This window comes from Tubulanus polymorphus, chromosome 7 (genome assembly GCF_964204645.1).
Source record: "Tubulanus polymorphus chromosome 7, tnTubPoly1.2, whole genome shotgun sequence".
NCBI lineage: Eukaryota > Metazoa > Nemertea > Palaeonemertea > Tubulaniformes > Tubulanidae > Tubulanus > Tubulanus polymorphus.
The window spans coordinates 10,662,335-10,687,782 of NC_134031.1; the positions used below are offsets into that span (position 1 = coordinate 10,662,335).

General features: G+C 37.6%; 1 protein-coding gene across 1 annotated transcript in view; it reads right to left on the reverse strand.

Annotated features, from left to right (window-relative positions):
* Positions 1 to 25,448, reverse strand: part of LOC141909150 (E3 ubiquitin-protein ligase UBR4-like) — a 200,331-nt gene that overhangs the window by 117,919 nt on the left and 56,964 nt on the right. The window contains exons 24-34 of the mRNA XM_074799535.1: positions 24,836 to 25,018; positions 21,914 to 21,973; positions 8,388 to 8,612; positions 7,655 to 7,812; positions 7,385 to 7,562; positions 6,495 to 6,696; positions 6,345 to 6,415; positions 5,525 to 5,746; positions 5,348 to 5,429; positions 4,303 to 4,519; positions 3,434 to 3,635 (exon numbers count right to left, since the gene is read on the reverse strand). Of these exons, the coding sequence (XP_074655636.1) occupies positions 3,434 to 3,635; positions 4,303 to 4,519; positions 5,348 to 5,429; positions 5,525 to 5,746; positions 6,345 to 6,415; positions 6,495 to 6,696; positions 7,385 to 7,562; positions 7,655 to 7,812; positions 8,388 to 8,612; positions 21,914 to 21,973; positions 24,836 to 25,018 (1,800 nt within the window). The remainder of the gene's footprint in view (positions 1 to 3,433; positions 3,636 to 4,302; positions 4,520 to 5,347; positions 5,430 to 5,524; positions 5,747 to 6,344; positions 6,416 to 6,494; positions 6,697 to 7,384; positions 7,563 to 7,654; positions 7,813 to 8,387; positions 8,613 to 21,913; positions 21,974 to 24,835; positions 25,019 to 25,448) is intronic.

Sequence of the window (25,448 nt, forward strand, 5' to 3'; positions counted from 1 at the left end):
AGTTCAATAAAGTAAAATTGAATTGGATTTCGTTTTTGCAAAATAAAATTTTTTAAAATCCTAGACTTTGCACAATTGTCAAAGATATTTTCTGTTGTGCAAAAAAAATTTTCCTCCCAAAAACCAAATCATCTAATCATTTCACAGAAATCGATATTGAAATACAATTAGATCTTAAAAACCCGGAATTAAAACGGTAGACATTATCGCGGGTTTAAGTGAACACCTGCTGATCACTGCGGCTAAGCCAATCATAGAGGAGTCTTCGCTATCTGATTGGATTTTTAAAACAGATATTTATTTTTGCGATCAAATTTTCGCGAAAAAGCTCATTTGAATTTTAACGAGGCCCTCTTTTAAAATTCAGCTTCATAGGGGTTGGAAAATGGATAATGCTCTAATGATTGATTTCTATGAATGTATGCTCAGTTACACAGTAAAAGAGCTTTACTCTGGAAACCATGTTATTTAAATTCGCTCCATTTGTAAAGTAATAAAAGAAACTAGTATTCGCAACGAGGGGGGCCTCGTCCTACAATACAATGCTTATGATTCAAATAGATAGTTATTGATTTAATTTGTATTGTCTTTTTGAATGGAGGGAAAACACATATAATGAACGCTTTTCAGTTCGAAGCACTTTTATGGCCGCTGTGATCTCAAATTTACACTGTTTTCAAGAATGATGGAAGTGAAACTGAAAGGTCGTGAATCCATCTTTGGACGGAAGATATTCATCCCTATAATGTACGATTTTCATTCAAGCTGAAAATTAATTTCATTTTTCTGCTGAATGATTTAGCTTTGCTAATTGTATTTGACACACCTCTCACTTTATTATTAAACCCTTTAAACTTAGAACAATCCGGAAATGTGTTATTGGCTATGAGGTAAAAATCAGCATACTTTTAACCCCGGAAAAAGTATTGTATTTTTAGCATGATGGATTGATGCCAACAACTGACCTTCTTCTTTTCAATTGCCTTGCCTATCGATTGGCTAATTTGCATTTCGTATTCATCAGAATTTTAATTCTGATTGAACATTTATTTACGTTCCAAAGACTTAATTGTAAATTTGCTCCATTTTAAATTTTGGCAATTATATCTTGGGTCCAGAGACACAAAAATTTGATATAAACCGGCTCTTTCTATGTGGAAGTAAAAACTGCAGTGTGTACAAATGTATACGTTTTGCAATTGCAATTAAAATCGATATATAGCACACTCGAATTCGGAACGCTTTATAGGAATTGGCAAAAAATGTCTACTGTCTCTGTCACACGACGTAATTTTGTTACTAATCAATTTATCTTAACGGGGCGCCAGTTACATAGTATTGTTATGCTAATAAATAGGGGATGACGTCATAGCAACATCTCTGAGCGTCTGCGGTGCGGTTTTTTCAGCAGTACCTGAGCTGTATGCCGAACTATGGCTCAAAAATGGAAATTAGGGGTCCAGGGACACCATGCCCACTTGGAAAGTGGTTTCAAATGCTCAAAATGCTCAAAAACAATTTGAATATTTAACGCCCCCTGGCGACCATACACAAAACCCAATGACCTTGAAACTCACCACATTCAGCATGTCAGCAGCTATAATTTTTGCAAATAGTTGTGATAACAATATATGCCTCAGTACCAATATAATATGGAAATACTAAGTTATTCTACTATTCAACACCCCTGGTGACCATATGCAAAACCCAATGACCTTGAAACTCACCACATTCATACAACATGTCAGCAGCTACAATTTTGCAATTGGTTGTGGTAACAAAATATGCATAGGTACAAATATGATAAGGAAATACGAAGTTATTCTACTATTCAACGCCCACTGGAGACCATATGGAAAAATTAATAACCTTGAAACTCACCACAATCATACAGCTTGTCATGAGCTACAACTTTGTAATTGATTGTGGTAACAAAATATGCATAGGTACAAATATAATATGGAAATACTAAGTTATTGTATCATTCAACGCCACCTGGTGGCCATATACAATAACCAATGACCTTGAAACTCACCGCAATCATAGACCATGTCATGAGCAACAACTTTGCAATTGATTGTGGTAACAAAATATGTTTAGGTTTCAATATTATGTGGAAAAACCTTTTTCCACCTACGAATGAGTACTGATGACACCAAGATGGCCACCAATTGTGTGATCATAGGCTGATAAAAAATACCTATCTCAAGGATTGAAGATCTCTTTCCATAGATTAGCCAACACAAATTTCAAAGAAAAATGGCAAACCAGTAGGAAGCTACAGGACTCAGAATTCAGGCCAAAATTGACATTTTTGGGCACAAAAAAGGTCACAGGACGGCCATCTTGAGTCCGATCAACCCAAATTTTCTTATGCTGATGGGCACTTGGGGGATACAAATACCTACGAAAGATCAAGGTAATTGATCAAAGCGTCTTCAAAATTTCCCTCAAAAACTTTAGATATGTGTAAAAAGTGCTGATTTTGGCGTACAACAATGGCTGTCATCTTGAATCTGACAGGGCCAGTTTTTGGGCTGAAGATGTGTCTACGGTAGATACATGTGTAACCCAAATATCAAGACATTACATTGGGCCCTCTTCAAAACTTCCCAAAATAACTGGATGCCGTCTACATTCGAACGGACGGACGGACAGACAGACGAAAAGTGAACGCAATAGCCCGCTGGGACTAAAGTCTCAAGTGGGCTAACAAAAACAACTTGAGCGAATATCGTTTATTAGACGAAGTAGGATGGCAGAAAATTTCCAAAAATTATGATTTAAACGCATAAAAGATCATTAAAGAGTTTACATAACAATGTATATAAACATTGTTGTAATGGTTTTTACGGCGTCAAAACAGTGACATCATAGCGTACACTTGCTGACCGCATGTTGTGTGTTGGTCCGAGACAATGCTTGATGTGATAGCATCATATCAAGCAACATCAAAAAATCTCACAACTATTCAATTGATTTCAATTCCTGTGAACATGAAAATAAAGATTTCCTGCACTAAGGTGATGATGTTAACCTGAATAATTCCAGGAACAATATGTCAGTCATAGAAATGCAACAGCAGCAACAAGCAAACTCAAAACACTATTCTTTACCCTTGCACCTACTCGCTGTTCAACAAGTATGCGTGAAACTATCCAACCAATCAAGTGAGGAATCCCATAGCAGAAATGGCATCACTTTCGATTATAACCAATTTCAAAATTTCAATCAACTCACAGCGATTTTATGGAAATGTTTCACAAATATTTCCCGCAGTAACAACACTTCATTCTTTGCTGAACGTCGCTAGAAATTTGATGTCTTCAAAAACAGATAACGCTAAACCCTATAGATCTAACATAAATGTAATAAAGTCTCACTCAAGTTAGCTGGAATAGACAGAACAAGTTTTATCTGGCAAAGATGATACCTTGTGATTGTAATAAGCAGTCCTGTTGGAATGAAGAGCAGCCAGAAGTGATTTAGTGTACTGTTGAACATTACTAGGTACTGGTATTGTTAACATTGATGTAGCAAGGTCTAATGCTGCTTGTCTCGCAGATTCTCCATCCTCTCCAAGAGTCGTTACAGAGAAACAACCATCAAGAACTTCCAATGAACTCGCCAATAGCCTATAAAACAAATGTGCAAACCCTACAGGAGGACAAATGAAATGAAAGTGGTGGGCCTTCTGGCCAGAAAAAAAGATTGTTCTAGAATTGGGTTACCCATAGCTGCTTTGAGAGTAAGATTTATATACGTGGATAACGATACTGTTACAAAGAATTTACCACTAGGTTTGATCAAGGATACCAATGAACAGAATGAGGAAATAGATCTTGAAAAGGTCATATTTGTATCAAAGACTAAAGTGGTATTGGATGCTCAATATGTACGCCGGAAGAGAGGGGGATTTCCAATCACAAACTTTTGAATATAAATAACTAGGGGATTCAGAGACACGATGCACATTTGACGATCTGACAATGCTTGACAATCTGACAATTTCAATATCATTACTACCTGGTGAACGAACACTGTGATCAATGAACTTGAAACTCACATTGATGTGATCCATGATCATAAAGGATTACAGTCAAACCTCGTTACAACAAAGTTCTGGGGGCAAAATAAAAACTTAGTTGTTTCCGATACTTCGTTGTAAAGGTTGGACACTATGGAGTGGTGGTCTGGCTCTAAAAATTTATATGCATACAAAACTCAGCCATATAGCCATGGCAGTGACTATTATAACTTGATATATTAAATTAAGATTTCTAATTTGAAAATAAATCCTACCTGTCAGTTGCAGTAAGGGGCAGAGGAACTAATGATGTTATGTCAGGATCATATCCATTTGATGCAGACCCATCAACCACAGGCAGTACTGATTTACTAGGCCCTGTATCAGGTATATCATCTGTGTCTTCTGGCCAACCAAATGCTTCTTTAGTCTTTGTATATAGTTTAACAGAGTCTATAATTGTCACACCAGAGGCATCCGCACTGGCACCGACTAAGAAAAAGAGATTTCAAAAATTTTGAATTTCAAATTATCTCTATCACTTTAGGACAAGAGATTAGTCAGGACTGAAAGGGCTTATATGTTGTTAGTCCTCAGTTGAAGGGATAAAGTGCTGTTAGGGTAAAAAACAGATACCTATAGTTTCTTAAATTTTCAGGTTGAAAATTGACAAAACCACCTCAATTTTGATATATCAATCAATGAAATCAAGAATTATTTCAAATAAAATATTCTCCTATGAAAAAAGGTATAATTCTTTTATTAACCCTCGATAACCCTCAAAAGGCTTACCCAACATGAAACCTCAGGACCACCGATAAGTCTCATGGAGGGGCTTCCCGAGGCACCACGGCCTAGCAATTCCCAAACCAGCTGTCAGATTTGAAATTCTCAAATCTGCTGTGAAATTGGAAAAACTGCCGACTTAAAACCCTTAATCATGCACTTTCAATTGTAATTGATAATAGATAGAGAATATATTCTGCAAACTCTCCTACAGAGGGAGTGCAAGGATTTCAGATCTGCTACTCATCACACCAACCAGCTTACTTCTTTTTGGTGCATTTTCCAAGCAATAAATGAAATCTTGATGCAAATTTACTGCATTGAGAAAATGACCTTAAATCGGACCCTGGGACATCGAAAAAAATTGCACTTGTTGAAATAGAGGACTTAGAGAACATTTCTTCAATTCAGAGGGCATTAGAGGACACTTTCTAAAATTAGACGATTGAGAGGATATCTGGGAGCCCTGGTTGAAGACAATATGAGTAAATAATTATACAAAGCTAAATTCTTTTTAACTGGTTCAACACTCACAGAAAATACTGAATTTTTTATCTGTTAACAATGACTCCTCGCGTGTTAAGGCTAAGTCATACCATCGAGATCGGGTGAACACCTGGAAAAATCAATCATAGTCATCATAGTCCACCTGATATTTATTACAGGAAGATACATACATATACATGTACATGCACATAAACATATACTCACCGGGGTATTTCGACCAAAGATTTCCAAATACACTGGTGCTCGTTCTGCACTGTGATTACCCAGAAGTACACGTATGCCAACAACAACATTGTTTGGATTTGTATGAGTAATATCTAGCGTGAATCCTGTTGGTTTTGTGCTTGCAATGTATAAACCATTGGTATTTAGTCGGTGTTTCACTTGCTGACAGTTATATACCTGCAGAACGTCATTCCCGGAAAACTACAATAATCATATGAAGAACAGCATCAATATCAAATTATGTCATAAGTAATTTACCTTCACTTAGAGCAATGAACCTGAAGTGCGCTAGCACAACGAAACAATTGCGATATGTCTTGGTTTGAATACTGAAACAGATTGCCATTGTTGAAAAAATGTTATCGATGGCAATGATTTGGAAAGGAACTATTGTTCAGTTTATAGGTTTACTTTTTAAAATCAAAATAAGATCCAGGATTCGTTTTAAGGTTATCCAGGATTGAAGTCAACGCTACCACCTGGCCTGGCATTCAGGCACCAGTGATCATGATCAACAACACCTGGAATGAGACAATGATGTGTATGTGTGGAACACCCCAAGGGTTCCACTTAGGTGAAGTACCAACCCTGTTTCATGTCTCAAAAAGGGATTTTAAGTGAATACAATAGCCTGCTTGGACTAAAGTACCAAGTGGTCGAAAAGATGGCGGTTAACCTCCCCAATGACTAAGTACACGTTTGGAGAAGAGGGGCTATATACAAAAATCAAACAATGTTAATTCAGATAATAATGGCAAAAACTATATAGGAAACGGTAGAGTACTTAAGAAAAACATACCTCAACATCATTGCTTTGCTGGCAATGCTCAAAAAAATCTACAGGAAATGACACAACATTTGTAGGTCGACCTGAAATCAAATAGAAATCAAACATTTATCGAGCACATAATAGGAACACTAAAAGGTACATCACATCTTATATGCATACCTGCTTTGGCCGTTTTCCGCTTTTTTATAGGTTTTAAAGCTGATATTGTACTAGCTGGCTGTAAGGCTGGTGATAACCAGTAACTGGTTTGATCAACATTGGCCATGTAGATTCTCAGACTTCCATCCTCGCAGAGCAAGATTAGAGTGGTTCTCTGATCAGAATTAGATGCCGAGTGACGAATAGCAACCATATCCTGGATCTAAACAGAAATGATTGACCATGGGTCCAGTGATACATCAACGACACATTGGCACATTGATCTAAGGGGCTTTAAGCATGCTATGGCACTTTACTTAGTATAACTAAGAATTGTTTTTCCGAGCGACTTTTACTTTCTTCTCAGACTACACCAGGTTCTCTTTTCTCAGACTATGCGAGGTTTACATGATCTAGCCAAAGGCTATAGAAGTATCCAACCTTAAGCTAGTTGACTATGATGTCCAAATGCTGGGAAATATCTAAGTACCTACATTAATTTTTCTACAGAAGTGGCCCTGGAACCCCATTTTGGATGAGGACTCACACCTTCAGGGCTCATTTTCTGAGAACCACATGCTTAATTTTCAACCCAGCGAGAATACCTTGGTGTACAAGGTCTAAGTGATCATGACAGTAGAAACTAAAGCAAAGCCACTTTATACAAGTACATTCTAAAGTGGTTAATATCAATAGAAAGTAAATTTTTACAGTTACAACACATGTAGATAAATTTGGTTGAAGAGTTAAAGAATCCTTTTAGACAGCATTCATCTCGGGATATTTATATAGTAGCTAAACGCCTAAAAAATCAGCCCTATAATTGACAGATTGTCATGAGCGCTTGACCAGCTGAACTCTACAACAGCTTAAAAGTTTTGCAATAACATTCATAATAGAATTTAACACACCTTTGCTTTAGCTGGCAAGATCTTGATTTCTTGCAGTACAATAGCATCGGGTTTTATCATCATCACAACAGGATTATTGGTAAGCTGCGTCATACAGCACACAAGACCAGGATGACCAGCAACTTCCATCCACTGAACCAAAGCCTGATTTCCTCCAGCTTTGCTGTTACCATTTGTGCTACAATTGTGAAATTCATAGAATCAAGTAATTATTACGAGAAGGTTTACATTTTACCTTATACAGCATGATATTGAATTAAAAATGCATACCTTTTGAAATTGATAGGGAACAATATCGACAGTTCAGTTACATCTTTGTCAATTGCAGCAACAAAGCTTTTTCCGCAAGAAAAACTGAAGAATAACAGCTGTAACATATGCGAATAGTGGACAGAAACACCACCAAGTCCAACTTGTCCATTTTGGTCCTATAAAATTCAAATTTTAACACGTATTAGAAAAGGTCAAGGGCAATCCGGTAGGCTGTGCGTGTGTGCTTTGAATAAGATTTTTGGTACAAGACGAACTACTGTGCTGGTATGTTTTAGAATCAATTACATGATGGTATGATGAAGTTTAGAATTCCATTTGAAAATTCCATGCAAAAATGACCTTTTAAGGCGATTGACCCAATCAATTTTTTATGCTGACTGGACTTAGATGTTTACAAACATATGTGAAAGATCTAGTTAATTGATTGATCAAGTTAATTGAAGCGCCTTCAAAATTTCTGAACACTTGAACACTTTAAGCACATTTTACCAATGGTGAACATAAATGGTGGTAGATAGATGGATAAACCAAATATCAAGACAATCCATTGAAGTGTCTTCAAAACTTCCAAAAATAACTGGGTGCCGTCTATGGATGGATGGACGGATTGAAAAAGTACGAACGGATGGACAATAGACGAAAAGTAACCGCAATAGTCCACAGGGACTAAAATCCCAAGTGGGCTAAAATCATTAGGGATTTTTCATAAGAATTTTTCAGGCAAGTTTACCTTCAAATCACCATGTTTTGCTTCCAGTATATTAGTGATATAAAAAGGCCCATGTTTGGCTGAACTGGCCTCGTCCATCTGTTGCGTACACATGTATCCTGATGATGTCATGAGAACCATAGTACGAACTTCATCCATAACAACAAACGTACAATCTCGTACTTTCCCACTCGGTAACAGAAAGTAATACTGTGGACTAATAGCATCCAGTGAAAGATCATATATCTGAAATAGGAAGATAAGACCAGGCTTACTTTTCCAGTTTGTGAGATTATGAGCCATTGAAATGTAATTACAAAGAAATTGCACCAATTGAAATTTCTCATACTGCCGCTTTTTAGAAAACAGAGAACGTAATGGTCTAAAAGACTTTTAGATTTTGAATTTTACTTTTGTCAATAGAAGGCTACAACTATATATGTCATCCGTAACCTAAGGAGAAATTTTAGGGTCATGGATTGGTATTATTTTACAAAATTTTAAGGCAAGATAAAAAGTTTTTAAACTGATTTTAAAGATGCTTGATGATACAAAATTTGAGATTCATTAGAGACATACTAAACTAGAAAGAAATTTTAAACCATCGTTTCTGATAACCTTGTCTATCCAAGGGCTTATATTGATTATGAGATAACTCTTAAATTCTTAACTAGAGGACCAATGGTCCTGTGCTCTCGAGGTACAGTTTTTTATAATACCAATCATATTACATTGTTCATTCTACTATGTTCGCTTTAACAATTGCCCTGGCACTACAGTGAGACTGGACAGTGGTAGGCAGGAACAAGTACATCAGATCGATTTGTTCTGACCGGTTATAGTACAAAAAGATTGACAAATGTGTATCACTTTCAAAGACGTTTATTCTAGAAAGTGTCTTTTTAACGGAATCTGACTAGCAGACAAAGTAAAAAAAATGACGTCACTTGACTTACGGTTTGAAGTTCATGGGGAAATCGGAAGTAGAATTACGTCACGCTAAAATCCGGCAACTTATGAATCAGGTTATTTCAGAATTTATTCATTTTGTGATATTTAGAACACGATTGGGTCGTTGAATAGATTTATAATGAACTCCGTTGATCGAACGAATTAAAAATAGCTGAAATCCCCTAAGCAACGGGAGAAAATTCATTATAACAATTACAAATGCGCCCACAGTTGGGCGCGCAGGGTTCGAATCCCGGAGAATTACGCTCTCGTGCGCGCAGTCGATCCCAGCCGCAGCACTGAAATACATTTATTTCATAAAATTTCATGAAATTGCTGTGAGAGATGCGCTAGAGTCGTATTTCGCGGCAGCGCGGCTGATTGGCACGTTCTCGAGTGCGAGCAGCAGCAACATCGCTGTCGACAAAACATTAGTCTCCACCCCTTCTTTTGCCAAATAAGGAATTTGGTACCGCTGGCCACGTGCTCTGCTTATTTTGAGCCGTAGATTCCCGGTACTCGATATTCCGGAGGATAAGTAACAAATGAATATTTTTCGAAAAAGAAATTAATTTTTGTAGAAACATTTGTATTTCCTGCTAATTCGATTTTTTTCTGGCAGAATATACTCTTCCAATTGATGTGTTTCAACACGTTCCATTTTTTTTCTTAGAAGGTATGCTTGTAATTTTCCTTTTATTTTCAAATGTAGCTTATTTCTTAATTAACCACGAGGTCAAAATTCTTCTATCATGCAAAAACCCTCTCAGATTTACCATGTCATTGGTTACATTATGGTTTCACAGTCACTTCATCTAAATCGAAATAGTATTCTTTTCAGCAGACTGGTAATTAAGAGTCTATATTCAATTAGGAAATTTTTGAAGTTTTTTTCTCGCAGAAATTTAAATTTCATTTGATCTGCTTTCTAATAATTTTCTAATCCTATAAGCCCAAATTTCAGAAATGAATCAAAACTTAAGGCCCCCACCCACGAGCCGAAAACTGCAACGAAAATGGCACAGGGTAGTTTTCGGCTCGTCTGCAGGGGCCTTTTCGAGCCTTGTCATTCGCCAAATATCTGTCATGTTTGATATTTTTTGACGCAGCATCAACTGCGCTCTTGTGTGCGGGCAACTCAGAGATATTTGCATTTCATTCGTCATCAATGCGCATGCGTCATTACTCAAAAACCGATGATAGCGGCTAGTATATAGATTTCAGATTAGAAAAACACTGATTTTTGACATGAATATCACTTTCTTTATGATATACGATTACTTAAATTATCAAAATCACAATTTTCCCCATGAAAGACTTTTAATCCCGATGTAGATGTAATAAGAACAAAAAGATTTCTTTATATTCAAATAGATTTGAATTCTATTCTGCTGCTTTTGCAGAAACCCTCTTGTAATTCTGTTCATTATTATTATCATTATTATAAATTTTCCACTTTCCAGCCAAAAATTTTTCATAAAATGTAACTCCTCTCAGATTCGACCACTAACAGCTTATAAACGTAATTTTCATTTCAGTCAGAAATATGACTCAGTGCCTGACCATTTCGAATTTGCGTATAGTAATTTATTATGAATTAATCCTGTGTAATTACCAAGTGTAAACAGCGACAAGAATAACGCAAAGCATTGTCATCCATTGATAAAAGTACATCCCGAAAAGCCTACAAATTACCGGACGACCTGGAGCCTCAAACTCAACCGTAAATCGCGAATTCAGACTTACAATTAGTCCGGATCCGTCATTTACTGCGGACAATATGCAGCCAACATGGCAGATGGTTGAAATCATTTTCAGCTTAAATTTATCGCAAATTTATGGCAAGTTTTAGGACTTTAATGAACTATGATCCCTAAAATGAGTCAATTGCTTAATTCTATTAGTAAATCAATTTACGTTGGCTACATTTCCTGAAGATTTCTGGCTCAAATCAACGTAATATGGACAGGAATGGTAGTGATTTTCCTATGGAATTTTACTTCCGCTATCACTTGACGACTCGGATCGATGACAACGACAGCAGAGTTCATGCAATTTAAGGTGAGAATCCACTAACCAGGGAATGTTAGACATGATTTCTTGGTCTAACTGCAGTTAAGGTTACCTTTCCACTGGGTGGTGCTATGATATGAGTACATATGATAGCAAATGAGTACTCGGCAAAGCAATGATCATTGTTGGCTACCTACTTGCCTAAAGCCTAGCTTTTTTGGGGGGATACGCCTAGAATAGATTTAGGCCCTTAATGTAGTGTGTAGAGCCATTGGAAAGCCTTAATAGTCAGTAAGGGACTGGTTTACACTTATGTACACGACTATTTATTTCAATTACTTTCTTTCCAGCTATTAATCATGGAATGAACTGATGGTCACTACGGTCTTCAATTCCTTTGCCTATTCTTGCAGCTGGTGTGAATATATTCAAACCACAGTGTGCAAGTGTACGTTTCAAATTAAGCGTCTCAGATGCTTGACGTTTTGTGTAATTGTTTTTTTCTAATGTCATGTTTAAAATATTTGGATCAGTAATCAGTCGTGCTAGTGTACATGCAGAATTGGATTCATTGTTATTATGGGATGATAATTCATGGGCATCAATAGTCCTACGATATACTCTTGATATGAAGCTTTTAAAAGTTTATCAGAGACTTGTTTTGGAGTAAACCGAATAGCCCTTAAAATACCGAATCCACATGGCTTAACGGCCGGTGTCTACGCTCTGCGAGACAGTAGTAATAGATGTTTCACAACAAACTCACGATTTAAATATTTATTATACTTTCTTTCACTCCCCTATTATATTACATAACTCAGTAATTCTTACATTAGATTGCTTAATTACAGGTGGAAAGAGGTCAAATGGCATGAAAATCGACTGTGGCTGACTAATTGACGCGAACAGATAAAGTGTTGAGGTTTCAAAAGATGTCGCCAAATGCTTGTATCATCAGGGGTAGACAAATTATCCGAAGATAAATGAAAACTCCACCTTGTGGATCGTCAGTGGATTTAGCTGTAATTATTTCGTCTGGATAAATCGACACATAATTCATTTCAAAATCTGTGTTCAGCAGAATTTCTTTCAATAAAATAAGAATCTATTTGACTAATCTTTTACTAATGTATTCAGGAGTGAATTTTAATTGATCTCAAAACCAGAGAAAGCATTCTTCAAAAATTTAGAAAATCCTAGACTCATAATCAAATTCTGTGAAGTCATTAAGGTCTTTTGCTCGAACCAAGCCAAGGGCTCAGGTGGCTAAAATTCAATTCCTCACTGTCCTATAATGCCGAGTACGACGGAGTTTACACACTGAAAAGCGTTGCCCTGTGTAAGTGTAATTTGGATAAGTCAGCAATATAATGATGGCCCTGCCCCGTGCGCTCCATCTGAGACATAAACAAGTTGGACTGTATTGCTTCAATGCTTTGACAAATGGACTCCTAATATCCACATATCCAGCATAATGTTGACCCAGGTTGCGCTTCTTGGCTATAGTCATATGTTATGGGCTAGAATTATTATCAATGAAATCTTCGTACGCTTCCCAGTTCGACAAATGAACCAATTAGGCAGAAACCCGTTATCGCTGCTATGCAGCTATATTTTTCTTTCCAGTTTCATTGACAACATTTAATGCGTTCGTTACTAGTCACTACTTTTAGTGTTTTCGTTACACTCCATACGTGAAGTTGTTTATAACGTGAAATAATCTTGAATACAAAGTTGCCGAATCTATTTTTGCAGCGCATTTAACCCCATTTATCGCGGTAAACATACACGACACTCGTCCCTCGAGAGCTAAATATCAAGGCTAGTAAAATACTAAACCCCTCCGGCTTGGACGAAGATATTGCCACTATATCATTTGCTGCAGGACTGTATAGTTTTTATGATAGGCCTATGGCTTGGGCTACCAGAAAGATATCCTATCATGAAACTACACCACAAACATATCCTGATTATAATTAAGCTAACCACTCCACAGAGTGACTAAAATTGAAATGAAATAACATGAAATTTGATGCCCGTTGAAGCGATTTGTGCTCTCCATTCATACACTTAAAAGATAAATCAGGAACACAAGGGACATTCGACTAGAATGAGGCAAAGCCTCGAATGCCCCCAGCCTGAAATTCACTGCCACATGAAGTTACAGGGTCTGTTGTAAATGAGTTAGAAATATCATGGCCACAATTATTTCTATAAGAATGATATTAGAGAGCATGTGTACAAAGTGTAAATAATTTATCAACAGTTGCAGCCTCTAGGCTGTTTTCCTCTGATGGCCATAATTTGTATCGGTCAACAATTGCAGCCTCTAGTTAAAATTTGAATCGAATCGACCCAATTTTGAATAGGGTTCTGGCCCAAGTGATACCCTACTTGTGTACCAAGTTTGAAATTAATCGGTCAACAATTGCAGCCACAAGGCTATAAACCCAATTTCAAACAGGCTTTTGGCCCAAGTGATATCCTGCTTGTGTACAAAGTATGAAATGAAGCGGTCACCAATTGTGGCCTCTAGGCTGTTAACGTCACTTGCGGCGGTGTACTCAGACAGGGGTAAATCTATATGCCCCCTCTCAACTTAAGTTGAGCCGGGGCATAATGAGAAAAAAAAATCTTACATTGAACTTTTATGTCACTTATCATGAATGGAACTGTTACGGGGAGCACTTGCATGCCGATTGTAAATCAGAGGGTGGCTGAATATTGAGTCATGGAAATGAAACCTTTTCCAATGTATGGCCGCAGAAAATAAAACAACGGTGCGTAGTATAAGATGGTTTTAAATCCTGGAATTTACCACTACAATATTCAGACCTCGACCTATACCTATAGTTTGCTGCTTAGTATTTTCAGGTCACAAGAAATTACAATTTATTACAAATTCTATCAAACAGAAAACACAGCGCTCATCTTCTGCTACGACAATTATTAGGGTTTTCTGTTACATCACAGAAAACCCTATTGAGATTCGCGTGTTTCTTCTTATTATTATTTTATGTCACAGTATTTTCACTAAAAGAACTAAGGCTTTGTAACCTTACCGCCGTTGTCGATACAATCCATATGATATCGTTCAGCTCACTGAGATCTATAAATACTCTGCGTGTTTTTTCACGAATCATCGTTACAAAAGCACTGTCGGGCCGTAAACATCGAAAATTTAGCCCCGTTCAATGGGGCGACATGTTTTTCGAGTCGTCATCCCGAAATCAACCCGCAGGCCGTTGTCACTTCGATTATTAATTCAAGTATAAATGAACTAATTTATTGCCGCAGACTTCACATTCAGCCGCGGTCTTCAAACAGTGATTTTAACAATAGCCCATTTTCCTCATCAAATCATATTACCGATACACTCGAAATTTACTACTTTAGATTTTAAAAGCACTGTCGAGCCGTAAACATCGACGAATCGACGTGTGTTACTACATCATCGTTCCGGGGATCAGCTGCGAGTTTCTCCTCATCATGAGAATCAAATCAAGTACAAATTAATTTATTACTACCAGTGATTTGGGAGGGTTTCAAGGAGTTAGTTTAACAATACCTATTTTTCTTTACCCAATTAACCGTGTATTTACTAAGATAAATCTTTAGTGTACCGGGGAATCGTAGGCCTAAACTAAACACGCCGAAGAGATATAGCGGAGAAAAGCTGTTATGTCGACGAGGTATCAAAATAAAAGAATATATTATTTTATTCGGCCGCAGGCTTCAACCTCTATATCAATACCATCAATACTCTGTATTTCCTACAGTACATACCGATCATTGTCAAATGCACAGGTATTTACTAAATACAAGTATATAACACACACCTATCCGTATGCTGGACTCACACTTGACATTCGGAGTAAGCGTTGGCTGTGGAGGAAAGGAGATCGTTCGCTGTGTCGCTTGAAGATTTTATTGAGTTTTACGCGACCTTAAGGCTTAGGCCTACCGGAACTGACCTTTACTGTCTCAAACAAACACAGTATAATTGTTGCGTATATTACATTGACTCATTGGATTGAACTTCAAAACAAAATTTACGATATTTAGGAGGGTTGTTATTCAATAGGCCTACGACCAATCTGTCCGGATGTTCGGCCTACGCATATACATAGGCCTACATAGGCTAGTAGCATCGACTAGGTTCAAGCTAGGTTCACTGTAAAGGATGAATCAGATTTACTAAAATGCATGTTAATTAGTGATTAACTGGTTCTGACTTGCAACGATCAATCACAATTATCAATTTTATTGGCAAAAATGAAGAGTTTTTTTTGAAAATTTCGTCTGAGCAGACAGACTTATAAGCCAGACTTTTCATTTGAGTTTTTTCATCATAAATGAAACAGGTATTTCATTAATTGCTAATGACTTAAGCTGAACGTAGGTCGGCTTTGCGACGGCTTGTGACTCACTGCGACGCCATTCACTGCGACCGCCAGCGACGATTGTGTCGCAACGACTCATCGACCAACGCTCCCTTGCGACGGGTTGCGACTGTCAGCAACGCCAGTCACAAGGAGTCGCACGTGTTCTACTTTCTGCGACGGGTTGCGACTGTCAGCAACGCCAGTCACAAGGAGTCGCACGTGTTCTACTTTCTGCGACGCGACACGGCTGTCACAACCGACCTACGCGCTCTTGCGACTGGCAGAAACTAGTCGCACACAGTCGCTGACAATCGTATCGCAACCGACTTGCAGCGAAACTTGCGATGCAACGCAATGATCGCGTCGCAAGGCCGACCTACGTCCGGCTTTAAGTTACTGCGGAGCCCCAGAAATATCTTTTTTTCGTTCATAAGACCTTTCGCTTGAAAATCCTTTCGTCGGAACAAAATTTATTTCGTTCGAATCAATAATATTCTGTTCGATTCAACCAATTTGAAAAAAATCGTTTAAACAAAGTTGAACAAACATTTTTTTGTCCAAACGAAAGGTTTTTCGTTCGAACAATCATTCGATCGAACAGAATCGTTTTAATTTGAACAGAATTTTCTTGTCAAAAACATTTAGTTTTTCGTTCGAACAAGTATATTGTAAAAAGTTTTTTCTCCGAACCAAAAGTATTAAGTATTTTGTTCAATCGAACAGAATTGTTTTCATTCAAACATTCGTTCCAAAAAAGTTGTTTTCGCTCAACCAAATTTCTTTGCCGGGACAAAAAGTTCTTCATTTCAACAATAACATAGCTTTTTATTCGAACACATTTTTGACAGAATGAAGAAAAGTTTTGGTTCAAACAAAAAGCGTATTGTTCGATCAAACAGAATTGTTTTCATTCGAACAAGATTTTCTTGTCGGAAAATTAAGTTTTTTGGTCGAATGGCGTGTTAAGGTTGTTTCGGAAATTTACTCGGTCTGGTATATTTTGAATTACTGTGTATGTCAGGACATTAAACAGAAGACGACTTAGGATACAACTTTGCGTGGCTCCACTAGTTAGACCGACTTATTCCAAGATTCCGTTGATTTCGGCTACAAGTTTTCGTTCAGAGATAACTGTTGAGCCATTTGAGCGACCTATCATTGATACCGTTTTCTAATAGCCTGTTTAGTAATGGCTGATGTTGAACCTTATCAAATGCTTTGTCGAAATCCTCCGTTGAACAGGATTCAAGACTGTGCAGAAAACCCGTTATCGCTGCTATGCAGCTATATTTCAGCCTGTTATCATACCAAACGTACACGCGCCAAGCAGCATTACAGCATCACCATATAGTAGTCTGTATGAGCGTGTGTTTGTGTGCGCAACAGTCTTAATGTTAAGCACTGCCGCACACTTGGCGTAGTGAATGTTCGCTTTACTTCAATCTCAATCAACACAATCACCGGTAATCAAAATGAAACAATACCTATGGCGATATGTGAAATAATCATATTCTCACCAGTAACGAGCATTTAAAATTCACACATATATGGCACCTAGTCCAATGAAATGTTCGCCATTTAAGGCATTCCCATAATTATTTCAGTAGCGCCTGAATTCCCTGTATATCCCAGAAACAGCCAATCACATTCGCTCATCGAGACGACGCCCCTCAATCGAGGTCATTGCCATTCTATACGCAAGAACTATCCCGCCAAAAACAGTTTTTCGTCGAATATAAACAAAGTTGACCATGTCATCGACCGAGGTTCCTCATGTCATCAATCGCATTGATTATACGTCATTTCACCCGAGAACCAATGAAAAAAATGCTCACATAAAAAGAGGTACCACCATTTTACATGAATTGGCTCAATGCCAACCTCATACTGCTGACAAAGGTAAACCAAAAAGGAAATTTTAGGGGGAATAAAAATCAGTAACTTTCAGCCAAGGTGCCCGTTCAGGCAAGGTGCCCGTTCACATCCATGTGATGTAGTCATTTGCATAATAATTCACCTTGTAAAATAAATCTATCCGAATGAATTATTAATAAAATATTATTCAAAAATCTTTGCAATATCAACTTCTATCACCATTCAACCCAATATAATCTGAAATAATCTTGAATACAAATTGCCGGATCTATTTTTGCAGCGGATTCAACCCCATTTATCGGATCTTTCGATAATTCAATGACTGTAAAAATGGTGTGCTTTGGTTCGCGTTAAACATACACAACACGATACCGACACGCTCGTAATAGCTCTCTCGTTCCACGAGAGCTAAAAAACGAACTTTATTTTGGTTAGAATGTTAATAGTTAAGGCCTGAATTAGGGCCGCTTTTCGAATGAGACGCCATGTTGGTTTCACTGATCTCAGGAATGTCTCAGGAATGAAGAAAATGGAAGAAAAGGTTGGAAGATTTTCATCACTAGTTCATGGTGTGACGCTCATTTCATTTATTTCAAACACTGTGTACGAAGTTTGTTGGTTAGCCAATTGACTTGTTGTTAATTGCACAATTTTCTAAGATACGAAGATTTACTTCCCTTTTTCCCAATTTCACTGCCCTTCTATAAAATTAACTGCTTTTCACGGCCGCCCGCTACGAACCCTGGCAGTTGAATCAATTGCAGTTTCCAAGATAGACTGGTTGCCTGTCCCACCTAATATGGGATGAGACAGGTAACCAGTCTATTTCCAAGAAAACTAGGTCACACACGCGGCACGCTTTTCATATACATACACAGATCAATACACTACATAGCAACGATTCTATATGACCATGACGCGCACGTGCATGAATATACGTAAAAAGGCATGTGTTCTTCCGAAAAGAAATGTAGTTCCAAAAACAAATAAAAAACTAAAATACAGCTGCAAAGCAGCGATAACGGGTTTTCTGCACAGTCTTAGAATCCTGTTCAACGGTGGATTTCAACAAAGCATTTGATAAGGCTCAACATCAGCCATTACTAAACAGGCTATTAGGAAACAGTATCAATGATAGGTCGCCCAAATGGCTCAGCAGTTATCTCTGAACGGAAACTTGTAACCGAAATCAACGGAACGCCTCATCTTGGAATGAGACGGTCTAACTAGTGGAGTCACGCAAGGTAGTATCCTAAGTCGTCTTCTGTTTAATGTCCTGACAAATGACATACACAGTAATCCAAAATATACCAGACCGAGTAAATTTCCAAAACGACCTTAACACACTGTTCGACCAAAAAACTTAATGTTCTGACAAAACCACAGGGACAAAACCAAAATTATGAATTGTCGCGGGTGACAAAACCAAAATATTGAATTGTCACGGGCGACAAAACCAAAATAATGAATTGTCGCGGGCGATAAAACCACAATAATGAATTGTCGCCGGCGTTAAAACCAAAATATTGAATTGTCGCGGCGATAAAAACAAAATAATGAATTGTTGCGGACGAGAAAAACAAAATATTGAATTGTTGCGTGCGACAAAACCAGAATAATGAATTGTCGGGGGCGACAAAACCAAACTAGGGGTCCAGGGACACCATGCTCACTTGGGAAGTGGTTTCAAATGCTCAACAATCTAACAATTTCAATACATAACGCCCTCTAGTGACCATAGACAAAAACCAATGACCTTGAAACCCACCACAATCATAGAACATGTGAGCAGCTATGATTTTGTAATTGATTGTGATAACAAAATATGCCTCGTTACCAATTTAATATGGAAAAACTAAGTTATTCTACTATTCAACGCCCCTGGTGACGATATGCAAAACCCAATGACCTTAAAACTCACCACAATCGTAGTACATGTCATGAAATACAACTTTGCAATTGATCATAGTAACAAAATATGCCTAGGTACCAATCTAATAAGGAAATACTAAGCCATTCTACTATTCAACGCCCCCTGGTGACTATATGGAATAACTAATGTCCTTAAAAACTCACCACAATCATAGACGATGTCATGATCTACAACTTCGCAATGGATCATGGTAACAAACTATGCCTATAGGTACCAATCTAATAAGGAAAAACTAAGCTTTTCTACTATTCAACGCCCCCTGGTGACTATATGGAATAACTAATGTCCTTAAAAACTCACCACAATCATAGACGATGTCATGAACTACAACTTTGCAATTGATCATGGTAACAAAATATGCCTTGGTACAAATATAATATAGCAATACTAAGTTATTGTATTATTCAATGCCCCCTGATGGCCACATACTAAAACCAATGACCTTGAAACTCACCAAAATCATAGAACACGTTATGGGCTACAACTTTCCAATTGAATGTAGTAACACAATATGCTTAGGTATCAATTTAATGTGGAAAAACTTTTTCCCACCTACGAATGAGTACTGATGACACGAAAATGGCCGCCAATTGCGTCATAATTGGCTGATCAAAAATACCAGTCCCAGGTATGAAACATCCCTCTCTAAAGAATACCCATCAGCAGTTGCAATGAGAAATGGCAAACCAGTAGGAAGCTACAGGACCTAGAATTCTGGCCAAAATTGACATTTTTGGGCATTAAAAAGGTCATAGGACGGCCATCTTGAGTCAGATCGACCCATTTTTCGACCCAAAATAATGAATTGTCGCGGGCGACAAAATCAAAATCATTGTTTTCTCGCGTTATTTTAGTTTTGTCTACTAAAGCTTTAAGGTCGCGTAAAACTCGATAAACACTTCAAGCGACACAGCGAACGATCTCCTTTCCCCCACAGCGAACGCTTACTCCGAATGTCAAGTGTGAGTCCAGCATACGGATAGGAGTGTGTTATATACTTGTATTTAGTAAATACCTTGTGGATTTGACAATAGATCGGTATGTACTGTAGGAAATATAGAGTATTGATGGTATTGATATAGAGGCCCGCGGCCGAATAAAGTAATATATTCTTTTATTTTGATACCTCGTCGACATAACAGCTTTTCTCCGCTATATCTCTTCGGCGTGTTTAGTTTAGGCTTACGACTCCCCGGTACCCTTATGATTTATATTAGTAAAAACACGGTAAATTTGGTAAAGAAAAATGGGTATTGCTAAATTAACTACTTGACGCCCGCAGCCAAATCACTGGTAGTAATAAATTAATTTGTACTTGATTTGAATCTCAGAATGAGGAGAAACTCGCAGCTGATTCCCGGAACGACGATGTAGTGACACACGTCGATTTGTCGATGTTTACGGCTCGACAGTGCTTTTAAAATCTGAAGAAGTAAATTTCCTGTGTATTGGTATCATAATTTGATGAGGAAAATGGGTTATTGTTAAAATTAGTTTTTAAAAACCGCGACAGAATGTGCAATCTTTGGGTAATAAATTTGTTAATTTATGCTTGAATTGATAATCGATGTGACCAGAAACGTGCGGTAGATTTCGGAAAGACGACTTAGAAAAAACATGTCGGCACTTTGAATGGGGCTCAATTTTCGATGTTTACGGCCCGACAGTGCTTTTGTAACGTTGATTCTTTAAAATTCGCACGGAGTATTTGTAGATCGAACTGAGCTGATTGATATCAGACGGATTGTATCGGCAACAGCGGTAATGTAAAAAAGCCTATGTACTTTTGACAAAAAATGTGTGGAAAAAAATAATAATAATAATAATAATAATAATAAGAAACACGCGAATCTCAATAGGGTTTTCTGTGATGTAACAGAAAACCCTAATTAATAAATAAGCAACACATTCCAAAAAAATTCAATAGGGTTAGAGATTTTATATTAGCATTGAATGTTTTGAAAGTTCCGAAGAGAAACAAAGCCTCGTTAAGAAGTTATTTTGTACCAAAGGAAGAAAGTTTTATATGTGATAGCAAAAATGGATTTCACTAAAGCGAAAAGCCATGAAAATATGTTTGAAGACAAAATCACATTTTTTTCACATGGATTGCAAATTTTCACATTTTTCACATGAATCTGATTATTCATGTTCTACATGAAATACATTCACTGTTATACGCCAAATGCACATCTTTGAAATTAAAGTTGGTCACCAGTCCACCATTTTGGAAGGCCATATGACCTAACAGTGGTGCTGGAGGTGCAGGGACTGCAGCGTCGAAAGCCGTGGCAATAATTGAAAGAGTCAATACGATGATAGATTGAACTATTGGATGGCTGGAGCATGTATAAATGTAATATATGTAAGTAATGTTGACCTTACAATACCTTGACAAAGTCAGCTGTAACGAGAGCTAATTCCGTCTGAGATCCTGGCAGCCAAACAGCCTAAAAGTAGAAAAACTAATTGTATTCAATGAAGAAATACATTTACAATTACCATAAGGATTATGTGGCAACACCACACATGTTCCCCAGGCAGGCATAGATCCAGACTTTCACACATGCAGCACGTGCAATAACCGCAGAAAAATAAATAAAGAAAAGTGCACACAATTAGTGAGCCATAAAAATTAATTGCCTTTCTCTACTAGGCCTAAAACAAAATGTGAATAAAAACAAATTCTCCAAAATTGAAAAAGGCAATACGAGGCATTCTCCTTTGCTTAAAAGGCAATATTCAAAAACTAGGGGTCCAAGGACACCATGCCCACTAGGGAAGTGGTTTCAAATGCTCAACAATCTAACACTTTGAATATTCAACGCCCCCTGGTGACTATATAAAAAACCAATGACCTTGAAACCCACCACAATCATAGAACATGTCAGCAGCTACGATTTTGTAATTGATTGTGATAACAAAATATGCCTCATTACCAATTAAATATGGAAATAATAAGTAACTATTCAATGCCCCCTGGTGACCATATGCAAACCCAATGACCTTGAAACTCACCACAATCATAGAACATGTCATGAACTACAACTTTGCAATTGATCATGGTAACAAAATATGCCTAGGTACCAATCTAATAAGGAAATACTAAGTTATTCTACTATTCAGCGCCCCCTGATGAACATACAGAATAACTAATGTCCTTAAAACTCACCACAATCATAGACGATGTCATGAGCTACAACTTTGCAATTGATTGTGGTAACAAAATATGCTTAGGTATCAATATAATGTAGGAAAACTTTTTCCCACCTACGAATGAGTACTGATGATACCATGATGGCCGCCAATTGCGTCATAATTGGCTGATCAAAACTACCTGTCTCAGGTATAAAACATCCCTTTCCAAAGAATACCCATCACAAATTGCAAAGAGAAATGGCAAACCAGTAGGAAGCCACAGGACCTAGAATTCTGGCCAAAATTGACATTTTTGGGCACTTAAAAGGTCATAGGACAGCCATCTTGAGTCAGATCGACCCAATTTTTCTTATGCCGATGGGTCCTTGGTAGATTAAAATATGAATGCAAGATCGAGTGTCTTCAAAATTTCCCTCGAAAACTTCGAAAATGTGTAAAAAGTGCTGATTTTGGCGAACAACAATGGCTGCCAGTCGGCCATCTTGAATCTGACAGGGCCAGTTTTTGGGCTGAAGATGTGTCTAGGGTAGATACATGTATAAACCAAATATTAAGACATTACCTTGAAGCGTCTTCAAAACTTCCCAAAATAACTGGATTCCATCTACTGACGGACGGATGAAAAGTGAACGCAATAGCCCGCTCGGACCTAAGTCCCAAGTGGGCTAAAAATCCGCCATGATAACTCTCTGCTCTGGATATTCATGAGAAATTTCAGCGATCAATTGGCAGCAGTTATCGCGGAGATGTTCAAAAGGTTACTCTTACATTTTAAGTAATTTCAATAAATGCAAGCTACCCACAACTTGAAAATAAATTGCCCATGGGCAAAGTGTGGTTTACCTTGAAAGCTAGAGGTTGTTTGGAGTAAGGGGCATTGCTTGAAAAATCTTTTTCATTCGTGACTTCAAAGTTCTAGAAGTTTATATTGTATTTTATCTTAAGAATTATTCTGTAGTCAAGTAAGACCAGAGATAAACATTTGTTTATGGTCTACGTCCAAAATTTCGTGGGGTACAGGTAAGCACGGCATTGGATACTATTTTATATTTTCAAAAAAATATTTTTCACAATATGAAAAAATATTCAAATAAAATTTATATGATGTCACATATCAGAGGGTGGCTGAATATTGAGTCTTGGAAACGAAACCTCTTCCAATGTATGGCCGCGGAAGCTAAAACCGGGGTGTAGTATTAGATCGTTTGAAATCCTGGAATTTACTAATTTACCTATACCTATAGTTTGCTGCTTAGTATTTTCAGGTCACAAGAAATTACAATCTATTACAAATTCTATCAAACAGAAAACAGCGCTCATCTGCTATGACGATTATTCAGCCTGTTATCATACCAAACGTGCACGCGCCAAGCAGCGTTACAGCATCACCATATAGTAGTCTGTATGAGCGTGTTTGTGTGTGCAACAGTCTAATGTTAGCGCTCACGCGCACGTGGAGGTCTTGTGTGGTGAACTTTCGCTTCACTTCAATCTCAATCAACACAATCACCGGGTATTGAAATGAAACAATACCTATGGCGATATGTGAAATAATTATATTCTCACCAGCAATGAGCATTTAAAATTCGCACGGCACCTTGTCCAAAGAAACGTTCGCCATTAATGGCTTTCCCATAATTATTTTAGTAGTGCCGGAATTCCCCGATGTCCCAAAAACAGCTAATCAGCCAATTTGCTCGTAGAGATGACGTCCCCCAAAAGTGCTAAAAATTTTCCGGCCAAAAACAGTTTTTCGTCGAATTTAAACAAAGTTAACCATGTCATCGACGGAGGTTCGTCATGTCATCAATCGCATCGATTATACGTCGTTTAACCCGAGAACCAATGAAAAAAATGCTCACATAAAAAACGTACTGCGATTTTACATGAATTGATGCCAACCTCATACTGCTGACAAAGGTAAACCAATTAAGCCCCGAAGTAAAACAGTAGACAATACTGTCGGTTCATGTGAACACATGCTGACTTCAAGGACTAAGGCAATCATAGAGCAGACTTTGCTATCTGATTGGCTTTTTAAAAATGATATCTTTGCGTTCAGATTAGCTCAAAAGTACAGGGGATGGTGGATGGTGAACAATGAGTTAAAAACCTCTCCCCAAACTACTGTAATTAGCCAGACTTATACCTACCTTGATGATGAAATTACCAGTTTCAAGAGATGGATGTAAAACAAGATGATCTGACACAGAGCCAGATGGGGTAAACGTCAGTACATGACAATCTTTTAAACCACAAACCGCTAGGAAGTCTTCATTACACTGGTTTCCAATGATGCTTAGCACAGTAAATGGTATTGGTGCAGAGGCCAATCGCTGAAAACAATGATATAACAAGTAGAATACTCATCTTCAATGGGTCTTACAATTAAGGATTTCTTGGTAGAGCTAAGGCATAGATGAAATTATCAATGCATACAGGCATACAGTTGAACGGATATTTTCCCCAACCAAAAGTGGTCCTATTTCCCAGATCCTGAAAAATTCCTCTGAGAAATTGATTATTTGTTCTCTATAGACTTTTAGTTTATTTCAATGTTAAGATGTGTTCTAATAATAAAATGCGTGGCTGCCGATGTAGTGTAGTAGTCAAAGCGCATCACTTACCTACCTTCCCTAAAAAACATAGTGTAATCGCCCAGACAGCAGGTCAATGACATTCATACGCACCCTATTTTGCATAATGGTATAGACCATACACGTAAGCCAATGAATGTGTGTATATTAAGCAGTGTTCTCTCTGTGA